The sequence below is a fragment of the Pithys albifrons genome, chromosome 3 (assembly GCF_047495875.1).
Source record: "Pithys albifrons albifrons isolate INPA30051 chromosome 3, PitAlb_v1, whole genome shotgun sequence".
NCBI lineage: Eukaryota > Metazoa > Chordata > Aves > Passeriformes > Thamnophilidae > Pithys > Pithys albifrons.
The window spans coordinates 46,934,622-46,952,868 of NC_092460.1; the positions used below are offsets into that span (position 1 = coordinate 46,934,622).

Genomic DNA, 18,247 nt, shown 5'->3' on the forward strand with positions numbered 1-18,247 from the left:
AGCAATGGCGGCGCCGTCCGCACCGCCCGTGGGGGTGCGTGCTCAGCCGAGCGCCCAATCATCGATCGCGGCCGGGCGGAGCTGCCACCGCCGCGCAGGTCGGCGCGCGGCACGCCGAGGCAGCGCTCGGGGGCGGGGCCGGGGCCGGGGTGAGGCGGCGCCGCGACAACCAAAACACCGGCCCGGCCCGGCCCGGCAGCCTTTGCGCCCGCGCGCCGCCGCAACCCTCCCCACTGCCGTTGCCGCCGCCGCCGGCCAGCGGGGCCCGCTCGGAGCGCCGCGGGGAGTGCAGCCGCGGCCCCGCCGCCATGAAGCTCCGGGCGCGGCTGCAGCGGCGAACGGCGGCCCTGGAGCTCCCGGGGGCGGAGCCGACGCTGGGCGAGCTGCGCGCGCAGCTGCGCGCGGCCCTGCTGCCCGCCTGGGGGCTCAGGTACCGCGCGGGCCGAACCACTGGGGGCGGGGGGCGGCGGGGCCGTACCACGCGGGGCGGGGGTGGGGGGGGTAGGGGGTGGCGGGGCCGTTCCACGCGGGGTGGGGGGGCCGATCTGCCCCGGACCCCCCCGGGCGGCGCTGCTGGGGTCGCGTCCCGCGGGAATAAAAGCGCTTCCCGACTGGGAAGCTTTTCCCGGCGCACGGGATGGGCTGCTGGGGGTGGTCACTGCGCAGCGCGGAAGCAAAACTTGGGGAGGGCAGCTCGGTGGGAGCTGAGGCGTTTCGTGCGCCGCCCTTGTGTTACACACGCACTCGTATGTGGTGTCGGCTTTGCAGTGCCCTCAGGCTGCCCGGGGAGCCTCTGGGTTTACATTTCATAAGCGTTTTATCTGTGAAGAACTCAGGGCATCCTCCGTAGGAGAGTCAAGTCTGCGGAATCCATTTAAGAATGGCCTACAAAAGGGGACTTTTCTGCTGCTGGCTGAAGGGTTTGTGCCGCAAACCTGTAAATCAGGTCCAGTGTGCTGGTGTGTCACTGGTGATGCGCGTCTGACGGCGCTGCACGGCCCAGTGGGCAGCAGGAATCAGAAGCTGCTGCTTCTCTTGCTCCAGTGGGTGTATTTCACAGCTGAAACGGGATAGCTGCTTCCCTGCTAACCACTTTCAATTCTGTTTGGGTTTTTTTCATAAGTGCTTGCCCTGGAGCATCTTTTCTTATTACCCTCATTTGCGATCAGCATTCTGTAGGACAACTGCTGATCTTTGAAAGTAATGTTTTGCCCGATGGGAAAGCAAGATGCTTTAGTCTTCAACACTATCTATTTTTAAATACTCTCAGCCAGTAGTTTATTTAAAGCTTCTTTCCCTACGTGTGATACCTTCTAATTTGAAGGGAACTTCTTTGCTTTTGCTTGTAACTTTTTTGTGAGCAATTTCTGTAAATGAAGTTTTTTCTGCCAAGCAGCTGCAGCTACTTAAAATGTAGCTGGAGAGAAGCATTGGGGAAAAAATTTCATACATTTTTTTCCCTCACTCTTTCTCTGTAGTTAATTATTAATGGATTAACCCCCATGGCATAGTGCTATTGTAATAGGCAGTATACATTTCTAACTATAGAATCATTAAGGTTGGAAAAGACCTCGAAGATCATCAAGTCCAACTTTTGACTGATCACTAGTATGTCAGCTGAACCATAGCGCTAAGTGCCATGTCCAGTCACATACCTCTGTGTGCAGCTACCCAGGTGCAGCCAACCATGTTTCCTTACCTTTTTATTTTAATTATTTTTCAGTTCTGATACCAAGTTTTCAATAACATTGAACAGAAAAGATGCTCTTACAGAGGATGAGAAGACCTTGGCTTCATACGGGATTGTTTCAGGTGATTTGATATGCTTGCTACTAGAAGAAGCAGATGGACAACCCAACCTACCTCCTCCTCCTTCTACTCCTCCTCCTCCTCCTCCCCCACATCAGAATGGTTGTGAGCCGTCCACCTTGATCCCCAGTAACAGTCAGGCCAACAGTCCAAAAGAAGAAGGGCAGAATGAGCAATCTGAGAACCAAAGAGCTCAAGTGGAAGCTCAAAAGAGTGATGAGAGGGTAAGTAGATGAGAATTGCCTTGTACAACACAGGGCAAAAAAAGAAGGCATGTTGTTGTGTCAGTTGCTGTTCTGTATAGGAGAGAATCTCTTCAGAATATTTGACCCCTAATACCTGTCTGATCTATATCCAGTTATTTGAATGGAAAATTGTCTTTCTTCAATGAGCGTTACCTGTGACACAAAAGCTCGTTCAGAGAGCCTGAAGTGTTTCAGGTCTGATCTCTTTACAGGAGTGAATGTTTTTGCTGGAACATGCACGTCTCCTAAGGAAGTTGGGGTTATGTTTCTTACCTGTCTCAGTGCTGTCTTCTCAAGAAAACTGATTCTGGGTACTGAGCAGATGCAAAAGGCGCTGTTGAAATCACTTTTTTGTGCCTTTCATGACCTTTCCCTTAGGTAATTCTGCTTACAGCTTTCACTCTACTTTTTTTTAATGTATCTGTGGGTCATTTTGTCAGTTAATAACATGGTATGATTTTGGTAGAAGAAAGGAAGCTGCAAAGAAATCGCAGTCCTCCTCAAGTGACAGCAGATGCACTCCATTGGTTTTGTTTTACCTGCTCTTTAGGCCTGTTGTGTGTGTTGTCAGTCCCAGTTACCATTTTGGTTACTTGCCATGCATGTTGGCCAAGTTCAAATAAATGGTGATACTACAGTGATTAAATTATTCCTGTGTATGTCGCAAAAATTCAGATTCTGAAGGTTTAATATTGGTATATGCAATAAAATGACAGCCCCTTTAATGAAAGGCTTGTATTATAAAGATTAAAAAAATATGGAGGCTACCTATGTAATCCCAGTCTCTGTCTGGAATGCCAGAAAATAGAGGTGTAATGAATCTATACAACATCTATGGGAAATCATGGGAAATGGAATGACTGGGAATGGAAAGCAGACATGTAATCTTGGTGTATGTAGAGGTGTAATTTTCTAAACAAAGTTATGTTTTGCTTTCCCCTGAAGGCAGGATCCAGCCTAGAATTTCCTTCTGGATTAGTCCCAGAAGATGTTGACCTGGAAGAAGGTACAGGCTCCTATCCCTCGGAACCCATGCTGTGCAGTGAAGCTGCTGATGGTGAAATACCCCATTCCTTGGAGATGCTCTACCTTTCTGCTGAGTGTACCAGTGCCACTGATGCCTTGATCGTTCTAGTTCATCTTCTCATGATGGAGACAGGTTATGTACCTCAGGTAGGTGGGTGCACAACTAAACAGAAACTTTTTGGTCAGTGCAAGAAAGCTGTGAAATACCATGGGAATGTGTAGTGCAAGATCCTTCTGAGAATCTGCTTCTGCCTTGTGCTGTCCCTTGGCAGCAGGGGCTGCTGAAGTACCAGTTTCCCTAACTGCCCTGACCAGTAAGTCTTTAGGCTAAAGACTAGAGCAGCTTTTAGGTGCAAGAGAAGAGGCCTGGCCTTGTGTTTCTTTTGGTCCTCAGCCTCACTGGGACCCAGCTGATAACCTGCTGTTTCTGCTTTATGCTGTTGACCATGTGTTTAAATTGTAGCACTTTTTCAAGGTACTGCCTAAAGTGTCAGTATCACCTGAATGGTAACCCGCTCAAGTGGTGCTTAACAAGGCCTAAGTCTGCCAAAATAGTCTCCGATTCAATAGGAACTTCAACTACATGTTAAGATAGGCTTTGGTTCCACTGATCTATAGACGTGTTGTACTCGAGCACCTATGGCAGTACCTCTGTACAGTGTTTGAATTCACTTTTTCCCGTTACAGTTGCATTTTATGTTTACTAATAAGGAGCTGAACATGCAGAAAAAGATTTGGTCTCAGGGAAGGTGTTTAAATTTTCAGCTTTTTTTTCTTGCAGTGAGGCTAACTAAGCCCATATAGGTGTCTAGTTAACCAATACCAACTTAATAAACCTACTAAGTTAATGGTACCCCCATAACTTGAAATACTACCTGAAGAATACATTTGCCACTGGGAAGAAACTTTGTTAATGTCAGTGAGCAGGCTTGGAAGTAGGGAAGATGATTGCTGTGCAGATTTAAGAGGGAAGAGTTTACTTATATTTGTGGTTAAGGTTGTTTTCCCCTCTGCGATTCCATCTGATCCTCTTTATACTGAAGCTGAAAAAAACCTGTTAGTTGACTCAGATTTTCTAATTAACTTCAAACTATGATTCTTAAAACCTTGTCAGGTATTGTAAGTTCACAAGAAAGGTTCAATAATGTGTTTTTTGCACAGCAAATTAATGTACACGCAGGAGCTGTCAGAGTGCAGGAATGGATGACAGAATGAAGTATGTCTCAAAGAAATAGGTGTGAGTGAGTCATCACTGAGCAACCTTTCCTGTCAGGACAGAAAATGACTAAACTTCACCTTGGATTTGCTCTTAGTTTTAGGTAAAATAGTGTATAATCACACATATTTCTTACCACTGTGTCATAATGTGCAAGCACCATTCTGCCATTTCATAACTTTTAATCCTTTTCTCACCCCTCAGCATTGGTACACTGCTAAGGTATGACAGTGTGTTACCTCTTTGCATTTTTAGGGGACAGAAGCCAAGGCAGTCTCTATGCCAGATAAATGGAGGGGGAATGGTGTTTATAAGCTACAATACACACATCCCCTTTGTGAGGAAGGTTCTGCTGGTTTGACTTGTGTGCCTCTGGGAGATCTTGTTGCTATTAATGGTAAGTCAGTCAAGTTTTTATCCTGGATGTACATTTCCAAGTATCACCATTGTTTTGCAAGAGAAAATTCAAATATACTTTTTTGAGCTCTGTTTTGGACTGCACCTTTATTGCTTGGGTTGTTGAGGTGCAGGAGATGCCACTTCCTGATGCTGAATACTCTTGGCATTTCTGGTCTTTGTGTTAACTGTTTCTCTCCCTCTAATTATAATCAATCCTTAGGAGATTCAGCTGGCTTTTTGACTGCAATGTTGTGGAAATCTCTCTTGTCTCATTTCATAGGAACTTTGGTATATATTGCCAGAGATGAGAAGAAGTAGATCTGTTCCAGCTACAGTATTTTGTCTTGTCTTATGTTCTTTGCAAGACTTAAAACACCAGACTAAGTACTCTCTAGCTCTGATGTGTAATCTTTCCTGTAGTACACTAACTGTGATTCCAACAGTTGTATTTAGTTAAAGCCATTAAGAAAAATTAGAGAAGTCTAATTTTTTGAAGCAACTCCATATCATGTGGTGGTTTTTTGGAAAATTTTTTGTCTTCTTTTTTCTTTCTATTTTATATTTTATTTAGCATTTGACTAATTCCATATTTTTGCAGAAACAATATTAAGTTGGGACTTCATTCTAATTTCAAGGTGTGTTTGATTCAAATATTTGTTTCTATGTAAAACTTGTAACTGATTTTGCTGGTTTGTATAAGCACGTATATTTTCTCTGAACCTTTACGTGTCCTGCTCAGATGTTTTAACCAAGTTGGGTTCAGGTTAGATTTAGGACAGTGTTATGACTACTATGCATAGAGCGTTCATAAAGTAAACTTCTTGAGTCTCTCTAATTAGCATTTCTTTAATGATTTGATTATAATAATGCCTCTCTGTAAACACCTTTTAGCTGTGTTACATCTCTTTCCATGTTATAGAATTGTTGAAGGTAATGCTTGGTTGCTGCTTTGCTATTTTAAATGCCTTTTTAACTTTTTTGACATTTTTGTCTACTTGCCTGCTATAGTTGTATGTTTTCCATGTGGAATCTGGTAAGGGAGGAAAGTAAAACACCTCCAAAGGGTAAGGCAGTAATGAAGTGGAATATCATCCACTTCTCAGCATGTCTCTCAGCATGTTTTAAGTTTTGAAATGTATTTTTTTCATATATTTGCAGCAACATTAAAAATCAACGAAGAAATTAAAAGTGTTAAGAGAATCCAGCTCTTGCCAGCATCCTTTGTTTGCTTTCAGGACCCAGGTATGACTGAGCTATGATACTCATAGTAGTAAACTGAAAAGTAAAGAAGTGACACAGTGGGTAAGGATATGCTTTAGTAGAGTACCAAATAGGAACAAAATAGCAAAAATGAATAAAAATGTAGTTATCATTTAGGTTAGTCATAACTTTGTGCTAAAAGGAGTTCAGAGTGTAGCCATTTACTTGTATTTTGTTAAAATAAGTTGTATTTCTTGGATTAAGAGTGTAAGGAAAGAACCTTGCAAAGTCCAGTTTATCCTTTGGCCCATATGCATGTTATTTATGAGGTCCTGAGCATATGTGTGAATCTCTGGGAGCAGCGCTGGAAGACGCCCCCTTTCTGCCGGGCAGCTCAGGACTTCAGAGGCTGGTGGTACCAACACACTTGTTGTGGCACTGTAATTGTTAAATTCTTTTTGTCAGGAGACATGTACTGACACTGTAGGTTCCTGTAAAGTGCAAAAATTAGAGGCAAAACAAAGGCAAGGGAACAGAGAAGGGCAGGTTGATATGAATCCTTATGAGTACAGACCTGACCAACCTGTTGTTCTCTGAAGTACATGAGCTGCTTTATTGGCAGTTGAGGCTGACTCAGTGTCCTGTTCTGTGTTCTGTGTAGTCCCCGTCACTGATGTACAAGACTACTTGAAAGGGTTTAGAAGAACTGAGTACTGAAATATGTCCAATGTAACAGTCGAATCGTCTGGCTCTCCTTTCTTCAGGGAACAGAATGGAAAAACTCTTCTGTTGGAAAAATTAATATTGCAGGCATTTAGAGCATAGATGTATGTTACACATGAGCTTTGAATTCTGACAGCTCGAGAGTCAGTTTGTTTCTGAAGAACACAAGTCTAAGCCTTAATTATGCTTTTTAAGGTCAAAGGGAAAGCTTAGCATGACCGTGAAACCAGTCCCTAGTTTGTCAGACTGACTTGTGGCAGGATAGTTACACTCTTGCTGCAGAGATGCTTCCGTCAAGATCACAAGCAGATGAGAGTTCTGCTTATAAGACAACTAATTCTTTTAATTGTTGCATTATAAACTTTTGAAGTTAAGCATTTTACCTCTCTTCTTTGGTAGAGAAGGTTGCAGGTGTTTACAAAGACCTTCAGAAGTTATCCCGTCTCTTTAAAGACCAGCTGGTTTATTCTCTCCTGGCTGCTGCCCGACAAGGTGAGAGAAAATATTTACAATTAGAGATTGTACTTAATTTCTGAGGATAGAAGGAAGAGAGTCTATCTAAAGCCTTGGAGGAAAAGTGTTAGAAACAGCTGCTCAGTATGGGTATATAGAGAGTAAGCATAAAGTAATGTATCTGTTCTGAAGAAATTATATTAATCTTTGTAACTGAGAAAATATTAATATAATTCTGGTTTCAATTTTGATTGCTCTAGTCTCACTTCAGAGAGTGAAATGAAGTGGCTGTTTTCCACACTTCATGATGAGCAAATCATCCCAGAATAATTTTGTAGCAGTAGTTCAGTAGTTTTGATCTATTTCTTTGTCAAAACAGAAAAAAATTATATAGCAGCATATTTGGAAGTCTGACCTCAGTAATGATCTTGTCAGTAACAGGGCATTGAGGGCTTTGAAAGGATGGGAGGAAGCTGGTGTTTGTGAAGCAGTAGGAAGACAGGCTGTCTCTGAGTAGTTACTGTCATAAAAGGTCTCAGCTTTGTATTCTGAGGAATTCCCTCTAGACTTCAGTGCAGGAAGTCTTTATGTGAAGCATATGTGATACGTATGTGTTTTTTGCATCCCCATGAAATGGGACAGGTCTTTTTTTCTTTACCTATTCCTTTTTTCTGTAGCCTATAAACATAGTTAGATGTTTGAAATGTTCCTTAGTGTGGTGGTCAGTATAAAATGTCATTTGCCCTATTTTGTGCACTCTGTAAGTGTCCTTAGAGTTTTGCAAATGTGTTTTGCAAGAAGTCACATCGTAGTAGTTGCTGAGAAAAGTGATGTTACTCAGGCATGAAAGGGAGAGGATTTAAGGGAAGGACTACAGTGTTCTTTCTTTTAGGGTCTTTAGAGATAAACTCCACAGCACTTAGGTCATGCTTTTGTTTTCTTCACTTTGTAGCTCTGAACTTGCCAGATGTGTTTGGGTTAGTGGTCCTTCCTCTTGAGCTCAAGCTTCGGATTTTCAGACTTCTGGATGTCCGTTCACTCATCTCCCTCTCTGCTGTTTGCCGTGATCTTTACGCAGCTTCAAATGACCAACTTCTGTGGCGGTTTATGTATCTGCGGGATTTCCGAGGTAATGTCGAGGCACATCTTTTTCTAATTACTTCTCATGTTAATGGAGGATTAGGTCTGACAGATTTTGATAAGAGGCTCCTCAGGCAACCACTACTGATATTTAAACACTGTGAGTAAATGCAGTACAGTTGGTCATTAATGCAGGTGGATGCATAGTTTTAAACCAGGAAAACTGTTGACAATCTTATGAGCCATTACTGGTGGACCACATGGTTCTTTCCATTGTGTAGTGTAGTCTTTCCTTGTTATCATCTGTTTCATTTGCAACCTTGGTGTACTGCCTAATGCAGATACTAGGAAGTGGATATATTCCTGCTACAATTTCTCACAAAGGATTGCAGAAAAAACATAATCAAGGGAGGTGCTGTCAGAAAACAAAGGTGTTTCTGGAATTTCTCTACTTCTCACTAACGTTTGGAGATGATAGAACGGGTGTACAAGTAGATTACCTATTGAATGGTCCTGGAGCTTTATTTTTTTAAGATGCATTATCTTTATTAAAAGATGTGTTGCCCAAAACGTGCTTTTTAATATCTTCATGAGTTCTGACAAACTGTGGGCACCTGTGGCACAAATGCTGCTTGCTTTTCTTAATGTTTTTCTTCTCTCTGTAGATCCTATTGCAAGGCCTCGTGATACAGACTGGAAAGAAGTAGGTGGCTTTTTCACCTAATCTGTCTGAGATCAGTCTAATGTGCGAATTAAGCATAGATTTTGGGGACAGTAACTTTTGAGTTAAATTTTAGTTTTCAATAGTATGGTGTTCCTTGCATGTGTTTTGGATGGAGTAGGAGAAAGCAGCATCAAAAACTTATATGGTGCATGCCTAAATCATGGGTTAGGTATCTTCCAAAGGTGCTGTGTGTGGTCTTTGGCAGGCAGAAGAGTTCCTGCTCTGGGTTTTCAGACTGGTGAGGAGCACTTTTTTGAGAAATGCCATAAAACCTAAAGCAGTTGCTGAAACTGGAGCACTTACAGAGTTTTAAAATGCCTTCTTTTTCTGTCTGCAGCTATACAAGAAGAAGTTGAAACAGAAGAAGGAGGCCCTGAGATGGAGGCACATGATGTTTCTACCCCCTATACCTCATCCAATCCCCTTTCATCCCAACCCCTTTTATCCTAATCCCTTTCCTCCTAACCCATTCCCATCAAATCCAATCTATCCCCCAATGATTATTGGTGGAGAATATGATGAGAGACCAACACTTCCATATGTTGGAGACCCAATTAACTCACTCATTCCTGGCCAGGGAGAAGCACCAGGTCAGTTTCCTCCATTCAGACCACATTTTGACCCAATTGGTTCCTTGCCTGGGCGAGCTGGTCCCACTGACAGGTTTTCACCCAGACCCAGCCGGGGCCGCCCCATGGACATTCGCCGTGCATTCATTTGATTGCTGCTTTTTCTTGCAGTCAGTTCTCTAGTCACACAGCTTGCTTCCTAACTGCAGGAGATGGCAAATTTTGGGCACTAACATCTGCCTTCTCTTCAGGTTGTGTCAAGAACCTGTGTACCATGGTAGTGTTCCTGCCACAAAAGCTGGGTTTGTTTTGTGCTCTGGTAGTGCTGTACCACTTGGCACCGAGGTCTGTTTCACAAAGAGCTACAACTTAGAATGGTTTGTTCTCCTTCCCCTCCTCCTTGCCCTTAGTTGTCTGTGAAGTACTACTTACAGACCAGAAGGATACTGGCCAAATACTTGCTTCACTAGATAAAGAGCACTTTAAATACAAACCCTATACTTGTCTGTCTTATTTGAAGAGTTTTACTAAATTGCCAGGAGAAACAATGTTGTTTGAAGTTTACTGGGCTAATTAATCTTTATTAACAAAAAAGTTACCATGTACCACATAGAACAGGATACTACCACTGTCCTGGTAGATATGTGTTCATGGAAAGTTTTGAAGATGTTTTTTCCTTTTTCCTTTAATGTTTTATTAGGTAAAAAGCATTTTTGTATTGTTACTTAATACACAAAGAATACAGGAAAGGAATTTTCTTTACAATGGAAATATTAATACAGAAATTAGTTCATTTTACAAACAACTGAGTAAAGTCATGCTACACTGCAACTCATATCTAAACAGAAGCAGAGCAACTTTACGAAGAATCAGCAGCAAAACTTTTGTCTTTTTCCTTGACTTTACAAATAAGGATCTGTAGTACATGGCTGCATTTACTGTGTGTGAACTAAAAGTGGTGCAAAAATGCATCTTCTCCCTATCTGACTTAAGAAATTAAACAGGCTAACCTGGTTGCAGTGGAAATGGGATCACAACAACATGAGAAGTAGAATGACTTCAATAAATTCCATTTAATTCCATAACTTAAGTATCAGATTACATCTTGCCAAAAAGAAACGTATTGTAGCATGTTACGAGCACCTTTCAAGTATTGTCTTATTAACTAATGAGCAACTAACAAGACCACTGTTAAAGTCTCCTGATGAAATCTTCAGGCTGATGCTGGAGCTCAGTTAAAGGAAGATCAGAATGACTAAACTTTGCTAGAACTTTTAATTTCTTACATATTTTTTAAGATGATTGATCTCAGTGTTTCTATAAATGTAAATGGTACTGATGACTGTTGTGACAACTGATACTATTTTCTAAAACCTTTTTGAAATTCCAGCAGTGGAGATGGAATGGCATTTCCTGTTAAATACAAGCTGTTTAATCAGTAATAGTTATGTGCTTTTTCAGGTGATATTTCAGTGATTCATCTTCTTGTTTTGTATAAAATCAGCTGACTTCAATAGGGTCAGGAAGTTTTGCCATTAACTCCAGTGGAAGTAAAATATAATACTTTATTTTGCTGTCAAAAGTTGTATTGCTTCTTTCTTCCCTTTTCTACTTCACAGCAAGTGATTCCCTTCAATACCAAGATTATCCTGACTTTCAGTGTTTACCTGCAGTGGTTGCATTGCCTTGTTCCAAAAGAATTTTCACAAGTGAAATCCATAGTCAGAACTCTTAGAGCTTACAGTGCTGCTTTATATTCCCCTGACTAGAAAAGGGAAATGCACCTTGCACTGGTTTTGCACCATTTTGTCTGTGTGATGAGTGCTTCAGCAAAGAATACATAATTTTCAGATAAGGTTATACAGCTTTAACTGGTAAAATTTGTTAACTTACTCTTTCAGGGTTTTTTTCAAACTATTTCTGGGAACAATGATCTCTATGCATATGAGACAAGTTAATTTTGTGGTGCCAGTGATACTCATGTTGCCAGTGTTTGATGACAGTCACGTGGCTCTCCCTGCTGGCATGCCCTGTGCTGCTCTGCAATTGAGTCCTGTGTGACGTGGACAGTCATGAAGTCGTACTTCTGCCAGGCTGATGCCGGGGTTCAGTTTTTCCTTGGTTTTGTCATTTGAATGTTTATTTTTGAAGAAATCAACTCAGCCTTTTTACACATACACCGCTAAGGTACCTGAAGATATTTGTCCCCTTTTTTTGTTGTCCTTCAGATTGTAGTAAAGGTATTGTGAGCCAAAGATAAAGGAACCTGACTTACCCAGAACTGTCAAGTTCCTTAAAGAGGAGTTCCTGGTATTCATAAAACAGGATATGAAATATAAAGTGAATATCTCGGGATGAGCAGTATAAAATTAGAAGACAGAACAGAGGAAATACTTGAAAACTAGCTCTTACTTTATTTGCCAGCTCCTAAGTCAAATGTGTGTATGATTCCTGTTTCAAACTTTTATAAAAGAGGAATCACAAAAGGTGAAATGCCTGAAGATGGGCATTTTTTACCCATACTGTTCATCAGTACCCAGCACTGTTATGATAGCTACTAACAGTCACTTGGAAATAAGAAACTGTTATCCTTGGCTTTTCTATTTATTGTTTTATCTTATTCATGAAACTTGAAACCAACCAGATGAAGCAGCTGAGCCATAAACACAGTGTAAGGTCTTAAGTACCTGCTTGTGATTAGTGGAAGACAGTAAAGTACCACTGCATTTACAAGTAGGACTGCTGTTCTTCTGGACCTTAGCTTGCCTGGGAATGTAAATGACATTTTTCTTGAAATACCATATCTAGCTATGACAAGGCAGTCGAGATGTTTCTCAGTTTGTATCTAAACAGCAAAATGTAAACTAATGTTTCAGGTGGTGGATATGGGTGGGTGTCATAGCTGTGTCCCAGCTCTTTCTTGGCCTGGATCCAAACACACAAACCTACTCATATTTCCTGGATGTGAAGAAAACTAAAGCTAGAAGGACAAAAGAAAGCTCTGACGAGGTGCTCAGTTTTCACAGCTGTGTTAGAAAGGTCCCAAGGCACACTGTGAGGCTTTTCTGCTCTGTGATTTAAATGTAGCTTCTATTTACCAGTTTTTCTGTTGCTTTCTTACTACCTGCAACTCCAGCTGTTATATGTAGGTACCTAAATACCTCTTAGGTATACCTTAGTTTCCCATTCATATAAATGGAAAATATATCCCTTGTATTCCCTTTGTCTCTTTGTTAAAAGGGTGGGGATTTTGGAGTAGAAACTCAACATCAAAGGTGACATGCTGAAGATAGGATGATGCATTTATGACTCTCTTCTTGGCCACAACATGTAGTTTGTGAGCATCCTAGTTGTAGACTTGAGATGTACTGTTGGGACATTTATAGGAGATAACAATTTTCATCATTTTAACTGAGGAAATCAACTCAGGGTTTTCATTACAGCACTTCTGTGAATAGAGGTGAAGATGCTTTTCAGGAACTATGGGAGTAACTAAATTAAGCTGAGAGTGCCTGTTGCTTGTATTTATTTCAATTTGAACCTAGGAGGTGAGATGCAACTCAGTTTGCTTGTCCCTTGAAAGATGACAGCTAGGAACTGTAGGCAAATTAAGAGATTTGAGTCACTGCTGGGTGTCAAGTCAGCAGTGCTATCCTGTTGCTGTGGTCCATCAGAGGACAGCCCTACTGTATTCAAATACAATATCAGCAAATGATCCAGCTGTTGTGGTTTCAGTGATGAACTGGCGTCAACTTATGGGGCCATGTCACACTAGTCACTAGTTAACTTTTTTTTGTATATGTTGTGTTGGTAAGGGAGACATAAAGAGTTTCAGGGGATAGAGCAATTGACCATTCTGACAGTAAACTTTTATTTCTGTCTCTGCATCTCTGGTGACCATTTAGTAGGGAAAGGCATAAACTATGCTGAGAGAAGTGTTACAGAAGGAAATCCTCTCCCACCAGCATTGTATTACCTCTTCTCCATATAGTGGAGCCTGTTAATCTGCTGTTCTTGCCAGTGGGACCATGCATTCTCAAGCCCATTTTTCACTCTTTTATTGCTCCTGGAGACTGCAAAACAGCAGAGACTGTTTTTTTTCTCAGACAATGACATGTATTTATGATGCTACATTGTAAACTGCATAGCAAACATTGAAGTACAACACAGAACTGGGGGGGAAAAAACCTCCAAACAAAAGACAAATCATCAGAGAGTAAGGTGGTTCTGTAATATTGGCCTTGAGGTATAAATCATTGATCCAGATGAGTCTCTGGAGAGACTTCTAACCTGGAAAAGCTTGCCATTATGTGTGCAAAGGCCTGCTGAGGGATAGGTCATACAAGGTCCAGATGACTGCATTGGATTTAGATGTTTGTTACAGGTGCTGTGCAGGAAGGATTTCCTTCTTTGGCTCTATTCCCACCAGTGAATCATAAGATCTGAGATGGCAAATGCAGCTGTTGCTCTTGCTGCTTTGGGGATCTCCTGGTTTAAGTGACAGCAAAGATCTGTGTCACTGGCTCAAATATGTTTTTTTTTACTTAAAACTTATTGACCTCCCTGGGCATTCATAAACATCATCATAGTAAGTTGCTAAGGGAAGCACAAAGCCAAGTCTGGCCTTGGAGCTGTATTTTGAGGAGGTGGGATGAGGACTGGCACCTGCATTAGGTGTGTTATGAATAGAGCTTGCAGGGTGCAAGGGGTAGGTTCTCAGCTGGTAGAAATAGCTATAAATCTGTGGATTTACCTAGGGTGGTTTTTTTCAATCATGAACATGTGTCATTCCTCAGTTTTGCAATGTCCCAGTTCTATGTGCACATACACAGCTTCATTCAGTGTTGGAGGCTTGACAGAAAAGCACAGCGGCAAAGATCCATCTCTGTCTTCTCTGGAAGAATGATTCTTAGGGATGGTCAGGGAGGACTGACACTGATTACCTGCTTGGGGTAACCCATACATGCCCTCCCATGGCTTGGTGTTTCTGGATGGACCCAGCTTGTCTTTTTTGTGAAGTACAATTTTCCTGTTCTATTGCAGGTTTGTCACCTTTCTGTCATTTTTCATTCACTCCAGTGAAATCAGTGTGAGTTCAAGGAAGGAGACAGGATTTTACTCCATATCTCTGTCCATTCGGTATTATGGAACACTCAGCACACAAGTATGTGCACTTCATCAGCTCTGTTATTAATTAAGCACATTCCTGAGGGACATACTTGGCCAGATGTGACCAAGTCACCAGAGTGCTTGGAGTTTAGCTGGGTTTTGTATGGAATTTATGTGAACTGTGAATGTGAACTCTGGTGTTTTCAGGGGCAGGGGAAGAAGTTTTTTTGTGTGGAAGACCCATTTTTCAGGTTATTTTTGAGGTAGGGCTACAGGGTTAGAACATGACATTTTTCTCTCTGAACTTGGGAGTGACATGCAGGGGACATAATTGCAAGGCATGAAAGAGAGACATTTTATCTGCTATGAGCAGACAGATCTGCAACAAACAAGAAGTCCATCTGCATGACCTTCTCATGTGGTCTTTGATGCTTAGTGGTGCCTGGTACCATATTTAACTTGAACGTAGTTTTGCTCTGAAAAGTGACTTTTTATGAAGTTGGTATCATGAAGTTCCACAGTTCACTGTAATTCCATGCTGAAACATGCTCACTTTATCAGCCAAAGGATACTTATTCTTGACTCTGCCTTTGCACATGTGTTTCTGAAAGAAGTCTTGTGTTTTTTTAGCTTGACCTTAACATGAATTCTGTAATTGGAAGTTAGCAATTGTATTGACTATATACAAATCAAAACAAAACAAACTGCACTGTCATAACTGTTGACTCCACAGAAGTTAGCAAGAGTAAAATTTGCTCTACAGCTCAGTCATTTGAACAGATGTAATTCTGATTATGCACAAAAAAAACATGAAATAGTGACATTTTCATACGGTCACTTTTCAGACCATTGTTAGAATATTTTCTTTTTATTAAAACAACTTTAGTTTTCTAAATTCCCTTTACCTAGGTGGTAGTTTTAAGTCACTGGGTTCCACTGAGTGTATTCCAGGATGGCATCAGGGATGCTGTTATGTAGAGTGAGAGCTGACAAAAGCACAGATCCAGGTGCAGAACTGTTAATCAGAAAACAGGCTAGCAAATGATTTTCTCAGGTTGCGGATGGTCTCAGCTTTTGCTTCATCTTCACTGGCATTTCCCCGCTGAGGTGATTCAGATATGCTGAAGGTGTTTGTGAGGGACTGTGATTTGCTGAAATGGAAAACAGGGTTCAGACTCAGCAGGAGAAGGTGGTAGTTGAGAGCTGACTGCTGCTGGTTTGTGTTCCATCACATGGACAAATTCAAGGATGAAAGGAGAGGTTAAGCAAGGTCAATCTCCATGTGCTAAGACATCCAGGAATGGGGGAGATGGGAGAGAATGTGACTTGGGTAAGTGGCTCAATCCAGACTGGTAAGAGTTGATGAAAACATCTGACTAAAAGGATGCAATTGCTATTTGGTGCAGCTGTTGTGAGGAACCATTAAGTTATTTCACTACTAATACAGAAAAATGGATTCATACTGAGGGTCACCTGTCTCTTATTAGCTGTACTATGAATGCTGGTCCTGTCCTTTCAGCTGTGAAAGCACAAGAGGTCTGGCAAGTCAGTAGCCATGTCCCCTGCAATGTGTGCTGTTGCCTGCCTTCCCCAGCCTCCTGCTCTGACTGTCAGGCTGTAATGCAGGTCATTTGTTTGGTCACGCTGCTTCTGCTGGGTGTGTATCTGCTAGTGTTTACCTTCAGATCAGGACTGTGCTTTAAAAGTACATCTCCCAGTTTTCCCTGTGACTATGCTTAATCACTGAGTGGTTTCTTCTGGTCAGTAATAGGTATTCATCACAAGACCAGATGCTGAAAACAAACTACCTGAAATATGTATAGTGTGGTTACTGCATCCTTAGCACCAACATTTCTGTCCTTAACTGCAGTTCTTTTGGTTTGCCTTGCTAATGTAAACATCATCACTGAAAGCCTGTTCAAGAATATCACTCCTCTGCTACCTAGAAATTGTCTTCTCATTCCTAGCCTATATTTTGTTCTGGCCTGTTCATATCAATTTGCTTGTGTTAACATTTTTTTTGCCATGGTGCTAGCCAGATATGCTCCACAAAGGGTGACAGCAAAGACTGCTACCAAAGATCCACAATAACTTCCTGGTGTGCTCCGCTCCAGGAGAGCACTTAAACATACAGTCATCATCTGGAGTTTTACATATATGAGTAGGGCCCCTTCCACTTCCCTCCCTCCACCTTGTCTTTTTGCTACCAATTGCAAAAAATTGCCCAGTAAAGAACCTGTGTGGCTCCTGGATTCAGGAAATAGTGAAGAAATTACTCCTGTTGAGTTTTCTGGCCAATATTGTGTTGTTTACAGCCTATAAGGAAGGATTGTGCACCCTACTGGGAAGGCAGTGGCTGTGTTGATACGGCCAGGGTAGAGCACATGGTTATCAATGTGCACATGAGCACAAGGAAGAATATGAAATTTTAGCAATCTCAGATACTACTTGTTCTTCCTGATAACAGGTCAGTGGTGGCCTGTTATGTCCAGGGAGATGGATCTTTCTCTCCCTCTCCCCCTTTCTCTCTCTCTCTCTCTCTCTTTTTCTCTTTTTCTCTTATTTTCTCTCTCGATATATATAGATATATATATACACACATACCCATACATACATATACACACCTCTGAAATCACTCACAGTTGTGCTGGCCTTTGTCCCTGGGGACTACTGCCTGACAACAGGTGACATGTTTTTCCTGTCAGCTCAGGGTACCTACAGATAGTAGCAGGTTACCAGTGCACTTACTTCAAATGTGGGTGTGGGGGTTGCTGTTTGGATGTTTCTGTGGGGCTTGGCTGGCTCGGAGCCCGGCCCTGGGCAGGAGGTCTAGGCTGCTGTGGAGGGAATGCGCCTGTCTTGGAAGCCTGGACCGGAGAGGACCCAGTTGCGGATCGGACTTGCTGTGGAGATCCAGGTGACCTTTGCTGCTGAGGGGAAGTGGACTGGGGGCTCTGAGGCTGCTGTCCTTGAGGAGAGAGTCGCTGCTGTGGAGGGGCGCTTGTTCGTGGAGGCTGAGACCCTTGTGGCTGGCGTGGCCCACCTGAAAGGCATAAGCAGACGGAAGAGTCACTGGAGAACCAGCTCTGTGGGAAATGAAAGCTGACCCTGCTAGTTTGGGTCAGCAGTCCCTTCATGGGCCCAGCAGTTTGATATGAGACACTCCATCCTATCACTATCTGTGCTGGAACTATCTATTCCAGCATCAGCAGCAGGTGGCTTCAGCTGCATTGGTAGCGGACTGTCTGAAGAGGAAGTGGAAAACAATTGGATGTGACATGGGAAATTGCTGGACGTGACAGATAACATGGAGAGAACCTGACAAAAGTTACAGAATGTTGTGAGGCCTGTGTGGGTTTCACAGGTGGTCAGAGGAGTTATGTGAGAAGAAAAAAACTTTACAGAGAAGTGAAGGGGAGTACTGGAGACAGAGGGAAGTAGTACCCTGCATGGCCAACAGCTCTTACCAGTAATAGTTTGTAATGCCAAGATTACACAGATGCATTTGGTATCAGAAGTACTAAATTTTGGATGCAGCAAGACTGTGACCAATGAGGAAGACATACCTAGAGAAGGGTGTTAATTTGGTGGGAAGTTGGAGTGAAGAAAGGAAGAGACAAAGGTGGCAAAAATGAGGGTCTAATCAGTTATGTGAATTGAGTGGTTGGTGTGGTCTAGGTACCCAGAGGGCAGC

At 42.3% G+C, this 18,247-nt stretch overlaps 2 protein-coding genes across 2 annotated transcripts in view; one reads left to right on the forward strand and one right to left on the reverse strand.

Moving 5' to 3' along the window:
- The first annotated feature begins 129 nt into the window (after window positions 1–129).
- On the forward strand, window positions 130–11,090 carry FBXO7 (F-box protein 7). The gene is made up of 9 exons (XM_071551664.1): window positions 130–430; window positions 1,724–2,033; window positions 3,000–3,227; window positions 4,552–4,693; window positions 5,854–5,937; window positions 7,018–7,110; window positions 8,024–8,200; window positions 8,817–8,854; window positions 9,213–11,090. Exons 1-9 carry the CDS (start codon window positions 309–311, stop codon window positions 9,594–9,596), a joined length of 1,578 nt encoding a protein of 525 aa, XP_071407765.1. The 5' UTR covers window positions 130–308; the 3' UTR covers window positions 9,597–11,090.
- Window positions 9,986–18,247, reverse strand: part of SYN3 (synapsin III) — a 200,743-nt gene continuing 192,481 nt past the window's right edge. The window contains exons 13-14 of the mRNA XM_071551663.1: window positions 17,302–17,596; window positions 9,986–15,704 (exon numbers count right to left, since the gene is read on the reverse strand). Of these exons, the coding sequence (XP_071407764.1) occupies window positions 15,572–15,704; window positions 17,302–17,596 (428 nt within the window). The 3' untranslated portion in view covers window positions 9,986–15,571. The remainder of the gene's footprint in view (window positions 15,705–17,301; window positions 17,597–18,247) is intronic.

Coding starts and splice junctions, on each gene's coding strand:
- FBXO7 (XM_071551664.1), top strand. CDS start 309: ATGAAGCTCCGGGCGCGGCTGCAGCGGCGAACGGCGGCCCTGGAGCTC. Junction 4,694..5,853: donor AGATCTTGTTGCTATTAATG/GTAAGTCAGTCA, acceptor ATATATTTGCAG/CAACATTAAAAATCAACGAA. Junction 7,111..8,023: donor CCTGGCTGCTGCCCGACAAG/GTGAGAGAAAAT, acceptor TTCACTTTGTAG/CTCTGAACTTGCCAGATGTG.